Source organism: Oryza brachyantha, chromosome 12 (assembly GCF_000231095.2).
Source record: "Oryza brachyantha chromosome 12, ObraRS2, whole genome shotgun sequence".
Classification (NCBI taxonomy): domain Eukaryota; kingdom Viridiplantae; phylum Streptophyta; class Magnoliopsida; order Poales; family Poaceae; genus Oryza; species Oryza brachyantha.
In genome coordinates this window covers 1,850,148-1,861,648 of record NC_023174.2, presented here as the reverse complement: position 1 = coordinate 1,861,648, position 11,501 = coordinate 1,850,148, and the positions used below count along the sequence as shown (strand labels likewise).

The window sequence follows — 11,501 nt, the reverse complement described above, 5'->3', positions numbered from 1 at the left end:
TCCCAGTTTTTTGACTATGAATTTATCACCACCACTTTTGTGAAAGTCGTTTCTCTGGCATACTTTTTACCGTGACATGGGCATTGATAAGTTGATCTTATTCAAGAGCGAGGTATTATAAAATTAGGAGAAAATCTAAAAAATATCATTAACAAACGTAAAAATTGCCATTGATAAATGCGAGTTCTAATAAATGTTATAGTACAAATGAATTTGTCTGAGAAAATATCATTGTCGTTAAGTTTCCATTTATTTTTTTGTCATTAAATACATTGTTCATACTATAGCACTTAACAGAAACCCTGACGATAATGATATTTCTTAGACAAATTCGTTTATATGATGATATTTTGTAAAACCCACCCTCATCGATTACATTTTTTAGAATTAACTATTTGTCAATTACATTTGTTAGATCTTTTCTAAAATTATTGATCTTTTTCTACCGTGTCTTCTGATTCTAAGTACTGTAGTGGAGTTCGGAGTGAAGGTGTGGATTGGCCCGAACCACGCGACTCCTCAAAGATAATTTTTTTAAGAACATCCTAACCTGTTTCGCTTTCTTTTTTATGTGGAGCAAAACCATTTGGTTGTGCTCTAGCTTAAAAAAAATATATGGTCTCTAATATAGTCCCGTCCAACAAACCCTTGAGCTTATATAGGTTCAGCTATGGCTGGTAAGAAATGAAGCAAGGCAGAACTTAGTTTTCCATGCCATTTGCGGTTTTAACGTCAAAGCTGCAGCTACAGACAAAACTTTAAAATTTAAAGTTTCAAAGTGTTGATCCTAGTTACGGCTGAAAAGCTATTAAGCAGTCACTGAGATAGAGCAAAAACTAATCCCGATCCTTATGTATGCTACTCTCTAATTCGTCGACGCCCTGTTCTGTTTAGAACACATGAATCTTACACAACCATCGGTGTAAACTGGATCTTTTTAATAAAACATTTGGCTTGATGCAGCTCTTTTTCGAATTCGGGACAAAAATTTATCGATAGAACACATAGAATTCCAAAGATACAAGAGGCAGTTAAGATAAAAATCCTACAGGGTTTTTAGCTATGGTCCCACCCGGCAGCCAGTGTCACCATCGGAGCTGCAGTCATGAGTAGTTGGGGCAACATGTGGGAAGTGTCCAACAGTCAGGAAACGCAGAATGCATGTATGTCTCCATGACCATGAGATGAGCCCACAGGATGGATGATCTTGGAAGAAAGATCAGCAGGACAGCAACCCTCTGGTTAATTTCCGGCTAATCTTGTACTACCCAGCATGATCTTGACTGGCCAACGATGTATTTATAAATAAAAAATAATTTATTATAAAAAATTATACGTATACTCAATGATATAAAAGTTAAAACTGAAAAATAAACTTTAGTAAAAAAACTTCAAAATCAAATCTAAATTTAAGGTTAAAAATTTAATCTTTAGGTTATAAGTATAAACAGAAACGAAAAGATAAGATAGGTACGCCCTTCTCCTCACATATGACTGACATCACCCTCATCCTGGAATCTCAAATACTGTTGCCTCTCCAATTCCACGTGTTTCCGATCCTGTGGGTTCAGGAACTTACAAGGTAAAAACTCGAGGTCAGATGAGTTCAGAAGGAAGAAAAAAAAAGAGGTCAAATGAGTTCAGAGTGAAAAATAAAATTGAGGTCAAATGGCTGGAGAGGAGGATACAGCCATGCCTCGAATCCTGAACTTCACCGTGTCAATTTGGTTTCAGAGGTTCCCCGCAAAAAAAAAAAAAAAGGTTTCAGAGGTGAAAGAAATGGTCCATGTGGCATTTGACGTTTGACCTCCTGTTTCATGTGTATTTTCTTTCACTGTAACCATCGCTTTTCTCTGCATGCATGTAACACGGTATTGTACTACTATATTAGAGGGGTGTTTAGTAGGGGAAATAAAAATTTTTACGTGTCACATCAGATATTTGATCGGATATTGTAAGGAGTTTTTGATATAAATAAAAAAACAAATATCATACCCCACCTAGAAACCGCAAGACGAATCTTTAAGCCTAATTAGTACATCATTTAGCGCATATTGGTTACTGTAGCACTTATGTCTAAGCATAGACTAATTAGGCTTAAAAGATTCGTCTCACGATTTCTCACATAACTGTGTAATTAGTTTTTCAATTCATCTATGTTTAATACTTTATTTAGGTGTCCAAAGATTCGATTAATGTTTTCGAAAGAAATTTTTAGGAACTAAACAGGACCTAGGTTCAATTCTTCAGTATTGAAAGTTTCAGTAACATAAACGACAGCGAAAGCAACAGATGAGGTGAAATATAATGTTTATTTTAATACATGAATTTTTTTATTTGAAATCACAACCGTATACATCCGGTTTGAATACATTGGCTGGGTTTTAATTCATTTTTGAAAAAAAATGATGCAACCATCTTGAAATCACTTTCGGTCTATGCGTAAAGTATGGACCGATCAACATCGGAGATACTAATTCCCCGCAAAAAAAAAACATCGGAGATACTAATAATAGATCATGAAAGCATAGCTCATGGTCCAGTGGACATGTATGATGAGGCAAAAAATACGGTACACACTATCGTAGGGTCATACGTCAAAGCAGAGGCCATCACCATTCACCAACAACCTCCCAAGATCACAAAATCTGATGGAATACGACGACAAGTTTGTCAATTGTCACCTTGTTACCTGCAGATTTTGGCTATCAGAGAAAAGAGGTTTTCACATCTCCATGATTGAAGATCAACTAATGACCTTAATAAGCTCATGGAAAGCAGGCAAAGGCGATGAATTAAAAGTGAAGCAAAAAAGATAATAATGCTGTGTTCCTTGGGCAACTCTTTCGGTGTATTTTACTGGTATTATTATACTATCAGTAGAAAAAGAGTATTTTTTACTTTGTTAATTACTTGATTAGTAATATTTTGTAATTTTATTTTTTTGCAATAAAGATCACAATAAAAAGATGGTATTACCCTTTTAAATTTCTACTACATCCAATATTATTAGTAGTATAATTTAATCATAGCCGTCCGATAAAAATAAATTAACGATATGGATTAAATTCTACTACCAGTAAAATGCGCCGGAGTCCACACGCCCATGCTTCCTTCGTCAGTTGGACAATGTCTGCACTGCATTGCACTGTTCTAAAAGTTGTGAGGTGATTCGGCAATCAAGGAACTAGCTCTTTTGTTGTACCAATCGCTCTTAAATAGCAAAACTCCCGTCACAAACATGGCAGGTAAAAAGTGTCGCAAGTAAATGCGGCCGTAATAATCTCATAAACATCAGCACCCTTCTAATCAAATCATGTTGCTAACTACCAAAAAGTATATGACAGATTAGGCAACATTGATGGGATTAAACCTGCTACCTTTTGTGATTCAGCATCCCCCAAGCTCCGTACTGGTTTATGAATAATGAACAGGCATGATGTGAGAAGCTAGGACACCAATCTATGATTTTAGAAATGCTCAACTGAGATGTAGTAAACTGAGTCATGGTCTGCTCTGAGATTTGATTGTGTGTGGTTCATGCATCAGAGAAGGCAGCCACATGATCCCAGAAGCATTACAAAATTAGAGCATGGTTTTTCTGACTTTGCTTATGAGGTTCTATTGAAAAGAAAACGATACTTGTCCTACCACATGGTCATGGAGAAATATGGCACTCGCCTGAAAACAAGGGAAACAGGATCCCTGAAAACAATAGACCAATTTTTCTAACTTTCAACAACCGTCAAAAAAATAGATAAAATGTTAGAACAATTTTATATTCCTCGAGAAGGTACCAGCAGATACCATTTTTTTAATGTAAAGTTTGGTATCTCTTGAAACCTTAGGTACTAGGAGGGACCAAATTTTACATTAAAATTTTGATACCTCTCGGTACCTACCTAAAATTGCTCAAAATGTTAATACTGCAAGTTAGTTGATCATTTCTTGGATCTTAACACAGAAGGGTTATCGACTTAAAAATGATAGTCCAGTTGGCAACAAGACAAATGTATTGCCAGGGAAGTGGAAGAGGCAACCAATAATATGTTTTACTATCAAACAGTAGATTAATATGGCTCCTGCACGCACAGTTGCACATGACACGTTTTCTTTCGATCTTTTGTTGAAGTAGGAGTCTATCAAAAGTTGACAATGCAATTCTATAAATGCAGCAGACACAAGTTGACAAACGAGGCCTTTCTCTTGCTAACTCACCATGGATCAAACTGACAAGATAATATTTTGCATTTGGGACCAAGCTATATTACCTTGACAGTAGCAGAGGAATTTGCTATTTAGGCCACGAAACCGAATGACTTCACTCAAATGGTCATCAAACCGAAGGCTTCTTCAAAATGGTCTCGTATCCGGCTCCTCTCCGCTAAAATGGTCATCTGGAATTTTCGAAATCACCGAAAAGAAATGTCAACCGGTCAACCAAATTTTAAACGAAAATACCCCTGAGAAAACAATAGAGCATGAGCCCTCTCTCTTCTCCCGTGCGTGCGTGCTCTCCTCCTTCTCCCTTCCTGTGGCTGTGCGAGAGAGAGGCGGTGGCATGGCCAGCGGCGACGGTGTGCCGCCGGCACCGAGCTCGTCGGCCGGCGACCGCTCGCCCCCTGCGCTCCCTCGTCACCCAACCCTCCTTCGCGCCCCCTTGTCGTCCACCCCAGCGCTCTGCCGACCGCCGCCGATTTGGGGGCGGGCGAGGCAATGGTCCTCGCCGGGCGCGCCGTCCTTGCCGTGGTGCTCCGTCCCCTCGCCACCAGCCGCCGCTGTCCTCGCGTCCTTCCCCGACCCGGACGGCAGTGCATCCCCCGGCGGCCGGCCTCGCTGGCTAGCTCCGGCACCGCCTGGTCCCGCCGACGTGCCTGGTTGCTGCACGCACGGGAGAAGAGAGAGAGGACCTAGGCTCTATTGTTTTCTTAGGGGTATTTCATCCAAAATTTGGTTGACCAGTTGATATTTCTTTTCTATGATTTTGAAAATTCCATATGGCTATTTTAGCGGAGAGGAGCTGGATTCAAGAGCATTTTAGAGAAGCCACCGGTTTGGTGGTCATTTGAGCGAAGCCACTCGGTTTCATGGCCTAAATAGCAAATTTCTCACGGTAGCTAGGCAGTCGAGGAGAAGGTACAGAGCCTTCTCAGATCTCACCAAACTCACGGCAAGAGAAGAATCAGCAGTGCAGGATGTTGGATGCATGCATCTTCAGAAAATCAGACCTCAGCTCACCACATTACAATAGAAAGGATCTTCTATTCTGCTGGCGATTGGACATGTGTTTGTCTTGTTCGATGCTACGTGATTTGTGATTAAATTAGAACTTGGAATGGCCCCATGCTAAGCTGCAAGTTGCAACTGCTGCTGGGTACTGATTAGCATGAGAAGTTTCCTCTCCATGATTAGCCTACTTGGTACTGCTGCTGGTTAGGCTTGCTTGCAGTGGCTTGAGATTGAATAATCCTCCCACAGTACTATGATACTCCTGTTCTGTAATCTGTACTGCCTTTGATACAGGAAAAATCAAGTTGCATCACCAACCATTACAGGCTTGGCAGAGTGACACACATTGGCTGGCATTGTCTTGTGATTCAGTACTGCACAACAGATAAGCTCCATCATTACAACCCTACCTCCTCCTCATCAAGCCACTGATGTGTCATTACTTCATACTAGTAGCTTAAAGCATGAATGACTTTGCATATTGCATTGCCTGCAGGACGATTAAGGTGGTGCTCTTTTCTCTAGAGACCTATATAATTTTGTGAAAGCTATTCGTCTATTCGAGTGTATAAATGACTGAATTAACTACTAGAAAGTTGAAGTTTGCTTTAGAAAGATCAAATGGAAATTATTTATATAGAATATGAGTAAACTTCACAATTACATATACTTTAACCAAATTACCAAAAAAACTACTAGTTTAAAGTATTGTATCACAAAACTATAGATGTAATATTAACTGTATTACAAAACTATATATTCAAGATGAGCTATCATAAAACTTGTATGTATGTCTCCTTAGCGATCTCAAAGTAAAGACTTGAAAATAAACTATAGCAAAAAAAAAGTCCTAAAATCAACTCTAATTTAAGTTGTAAAACATAAAATTTAGGTTTACAATCATATGTATAAACGAAAAGGTCGAGGGCAAGTGAACGTTAACTTGATATGGTATCTAGTTCTTCTAAAAGAAAACTTATATTTCTGTCAATTTGTTGGGGGGTTTTTAACTTTTTGTCACTCTTACGGATTTTCATAACAGATTTACCACTAGACCCACCTGTCATAGACTCATGAGGACCCACATGTCATAGACAGCGAGTGGCAAATCTGTTTTGGACGCTCGTAAGAGTGGCAAAAAGTTAAATTTCTCACTTGAGGACCCATCTCCAAATTACCGCTCAGATGCTGATTGGAGGCTTCTTTGTAGACTTGTTGGGCCGAAAGTCCAGGTCTATGCCTCGCACGGGCCTTAATTTTTGGGCCCAACATTTGATGGCCGAGTGCAAAGCAAGCAACCAACAACTGAGCTTGTAGAACACCTGTCCGTTCCGAGCCAATCCACGAGGAGAAGAATTAAGATCGCTTTTGCGCCTTTTCTAAAAGAAAAACTGGGCTATGTCTTCCGATTATTTAATTAAATACTATTTAAAATAAAAGTTATAAAAGCATACTACTCCGTACAAGACAAAGAAGATTTATATGTTATGTAGTTCGAGCTTTTGACTATTCATCTTATTTAAAAATTTTATTAAAAATTTGAAAAAAAATTAGTTGCACATAAAGTACTATTTAGTGTAGTAATAATAAAAATATTAATCATAAAAAAATTTCAAATAAGACGAAGAGTCAAAAATTTTATCCAAAACTTAAAAATTTGTTTATTTTAGGATGAAGGTTGTACGCCAGTTAAAAAAAATTATGATAAGACCATACTAAATAAAGGATGAATGATAGGGCCTATCAATGTGAGCTACAGCCGGTGTGACTCTCTCTCGTAAGCGGAGGTCTTGTCAAATTGGGTCGTGTTGACAAGCCTAGATATTCCTTGATGACCTTACCCAATTCGATAGAGCTCTTTTTCGTAATTTTTTATATTTAACTCTTATTTTTTTGTGATTTCTCATTTAAACGATATTATTCTACATAGTCTAGTGGTTGAGCTCAAATCTCCATCATCAATCACCTGGCCAGTATCCTTGTAACCTCCAAAGGGTGTAAATTTCTTAGTACTAAACATTTGATTTTATTTTGTATATTAATAACTGATATTGAATTTATGGCAACATTTATTTAATAAGTTGTCAAATGAGCATATATCTCGCACAGTACATCAAATGATATTTATCACTGGTTTTCGGTGAGAAAAAATGGAAAGAAAAAGAATAAAACTTTAATTCGGCATGTCAAAGAAAATATATTTCTCTCTCCCTCTCTACTACCGTCTGTTAACCAAAATTAAATCTAGTTCATGGAAGCTCAAATTATGGAGTCAAGAACACCCTGAAGTCCTGAACTATGAACTAGCTACACAAGCAGGAGCCAAGGACCTGAACTCTTTTCAGAACAAAACCAAACAATTGACATGAACAGCCTCAGCAAGAGGAGAAATACTGACTAACATTCAGAGAAAGAGAGTAGCAATGTAAGTTTTGGTAAATTTGATTTGAGCCACATAAATCGTACATATAAGTTTGTTCTCTGCAAATTTTGGTAAATTCCTAACCTAAATTTTGTAGTATCAGTCTTAATCTGAAGAAAGCAAAACATGACAAAAGGAGAGAAGAAATGAAGAACCAAACACATACGTGGTTTGTTGAGTTATGAACCAAATTTATTTGCGCTCGTATAAAGGTAACTTTGCCGGAGCAACACGGATGTAAAAATAGAATGGCTCTGACTAACCTGATGTATTCGCAGTACATACACAAAAATGGTGTGTACTCCTATATAGTTACAGAAGACAAAGAGTAGGCGTATGACTACAAGTCTGAAACAGTACCTTTTTACTTTGTCAGGCAGTAAATGATGGAAATACGAATTTATTCTTCTGCTTGGTAAGTTGATACATATAAATTTTAGTAAAGTTGCACTGTTAAATATTAACACATCACACATGTAAGTAGCAAGGGGAACAATGAATATGTGTTTAAACTTGAAATATCTCGCTTGCAACATATACATTTGAAGTGTCATCGTTGCGACCAGTCGTATTATATAAAGCTCCTGGGAGTCTTAACATCACCTTGCCTAGACCAAACTATGATCAGAAGTCAACACATGTTTCCCACTAAAAGCAATTTTACTGTCCTTGAGAACATACTATGAGTATCACACATACTATGAGTATCACCGTTTTTATGTAAAATTTGGTATCTCTTAGTATCTTAGATAATAAAAGGTATCAAATCAAATTTTACATAGAAAACAGTGATATCTCATGTTACCTTCTCGAGAATAGAAAAAATGCTCGCATTAAACGCACAAGCTCACTCTCCAGGACCATCAATCACCTGGCCAGTATCCTCCATAGCCACACCAGAAGCTGAACCCTTTGTGAACCTGATTGTTCCATGTGGGGCTTTCCTCTTTCTCATCCTCTCCTTCCACTTAACTGCAACACCAACACCTCCACATGAGCCCTTCTCTGATCTCTCATCCAAATCAGTAGACAACTTCTGAATGACCTGATGATCATGTAATCTCCGGTCCCTCGCAGAGATAACCGAAGGCGCCCGGACAAAGCAGATGACCAGAGCAATAATGAAAATATAGATACAGACAGACACCCAGACACATAGTGTCCATTTCAAGGCGCGAACCAGCTCTTTCGTCCACGGAAGAGCTGTCTGAACGATGATCTCTGCCTGGTACACCTGCGGCAGCTGCGCCGCCATGGCTCTTGGCTGCAGGAGGACTCTGATCAGCGCTGTTCTCCTGTGACGGCCATGGCCTTCCCTGTAGTGAAACAGCCTGAGGTTTGCGGTTTGGCTCTCGCTGCGGATGCCCATGGCGAGTGGCAGGCAGAGCAGCGTGGTCTGCATTAGCCGAATTGGGGAGCTCTTGTATCTTATCATGTAGGGCTGTGCAGCTGATGCGATGGTGGTTCCACTCATCGAGATTGCCTCCGATTTAATCTGGAGGAATGTGAATTTAGAATTTGAGAGTTCATCCAAAATGTAGAGAGATTTAAATTAGGATCATTTTCTTGTGAATGTTTGGATCAAGAATGTAAAGTATGTAGTGAGCATGTGTTGGGTACCTGAAACACGCCGATCTCGCGGTTGTGGTAGGAATCCGGCAGCAGCAACGCCATGGAAACCCTGACGGCGTGGCTGGCCGGCAGCGCCGCCGCCGCCGCTCCGCCGCCGAGCGCCACGGTGGCGCTCGGCTGCGGCTCGGTGTAGTCGAAATACAGCGGGTGGCGCACCGTCACCGGCTCCGCGACCCAGTGCCGGACGAGGGCGAAGCCGAGCAGGAGGGACACGCCGAACGCGGCGGCGAGCGCCGCGAACGTGCACGCCGCGGCGAGCGTGCCAGCGGCGGCGCGCCGGAGGAGAGAGGCGACCGCCGCGGGGACGGCGCGCAGCCTGCCGACGAGAGCGGCGACGGGGTGGACGAGGCTGAGGATGGCCGAGGCGACGGTCTCGCCGACGAACGCGGCCAGGCGGACCAGCCACCCTGCCGGGACGGCAAGGAACAAGAAGACATCGGTGCAGTCACCGGCGGTCGGGTTTCTTGGCTCACCTGCGTAGAAGCCGTCGCCGTCGCCATCGCCTCCGGAGCCGGAGGCCGAGGCCGAGGCCGAGGCCGACAAGAAGGGGTAGTCGCGGCGGTACGTGGACGCCGAATCCATCAGAAGCATGGAGAATGGGGGCATGGAGCAGACTCACCGAAGGTTCCCTAGCTGTAGATCGAGCTGAGCTGCTCGAGAGTGAAGAGCTACGCGTGGCAGGAGAAGGACACGTGGCGCACCCTCCACGCATGCAGGTCATCCGCACCTTCCTCCACGGCTCCACCCATCCATGGCGTCTCGTCGTTGCTATCCCGTCATGCCAATAGGTGTTTATCCAATTATCCACAGGGTTGGCGAATAAACCACATGCAAACAGATATTCAATCGTGACGAAAAATACAACCATGGTGGATGGATATTATAGCATGATGCAACCAAATTATGGTTTGTTTAGCTTGGAGCTCTACTAATTTTGGGCCAAAGACATATTTTCGCATGGCCAATATTTGGGTAAGTAAAATTGTGCTCGCTAGAAGTTAAAATTAACCCTCTTAGTTGTTTAGCTCTTATCATTGGTCTTTTCTATAGAATAGTTAAAGTTTGGATAAACAAATAGCAAGATAAATGAACTTAATATAAACTATTAATTGATAAATGTGGTGTGGTAGATCAGACTTAACCGAGACAGTATGAGAGTGAAGATATCAAACAAGAAATATAAAACCTAACCAAGAAAGTTCTTATCTAACAAATACAATTACGGGATAACTAACCAAAATGATTAAAGATACAAAAGTATTTTAAACTAAAATGATATGATAACTAGCAATCATACAAAATGTAGGACTTATTCAATATAGATGGTATGGTTAGCGGGCTGATGAGGACCCATTCAAATGTCGGTGATCGAACCTAACCAATGCAGCCCGCTTAGAGCTCAGTCCGTCGAAAACTACAACTAAGGTGTCAATACGCCAAAATATTATATTGATATGTGAAGATATGTTACAAAGGTTCTGTAGTGTACATGTGTCCTTGTTTAGTTTTCAAATTTTTTCCAAAAACATCGCATCAAATCTTGGGATACCTAAATAGAGCATTAAATATAGACGAAACAAAAACCTAATTGTACGGTTATGAGAGAAATCGTGAAACAAATCTTTTGAGCCTAATTAGTCCACGATTAGTTATAATTGCTACAGTAATCCACATGTGCTAATGACGGATTAATTAGGCTCAAAAGATTCGCCTCGTGGTTTCCAGACGAGATGTGAAATTTATTTTTTTATTTATGTCTAAAAACCACTTCCGATATCCAGTCAAATATCTGATGTGACACCCAAAAATTTTATTTTCACCAAGTAACCACCCTATATTTATACCGTTCGGTTGATACAAGTGAATATTGTACACAAATAAGACTTTTCCAATAAGAAAACAAAAATAAATAATCCTGCTTAATTATAAGAGATCCGAGGAAAGTGTAAAACTGCATTGTCGCAGTCTTCATAATTCCTCCTTGAAGTTGCTTTTCCATGTATCGATCGACTTCTTTCCTTAACCAAATACACTAAAGAATCATACCAAAATTTGATATTTAAATCTATATTTATGTGAGAAATTTGGTGTTAAATGTATATTTTTGGGTACGTAACTTTGAATCTATAGTTTTGTGAAATTTACTCAATGCAAAATGGTTGTCTTCTTTTTGGCTTTTTAATGGAGAAAAAAAATCAAATGCCATATCTACGAACAA

At 40.1% G+C, this 11,501-nt stretch overlaps 1 protein-coding gene across 1 annotated transcript; it reads right to left on the bottom strand.

The window, feature by feature from the left end:
• Positions 1–8,065: 8,065 nt before the first annotated feature.
• On the bottom strand, positions 8,066–9,928 carry LOC102700948 (seipin-1). Its single transcript, XM_040529741.1, has 2 exons — positions 9,272–9,928; positions 8,066–9,146 (listed from the first exon to the last, which is right to left on the bottom strand). Exons 1-2 carry the CDS (start codon positions 9,887–9,889, stop codon positions 8,499–8,501), a joined length of 1,266 nt encoding a protein of 421 aa, XP_040385675.1. The 5' UTR covers positions 9,890–9,928; the 3' UTR covers positions 8,066–8,498.
• Positions 9,929–11,501: the final 1,573 nt, after the last annotated feature.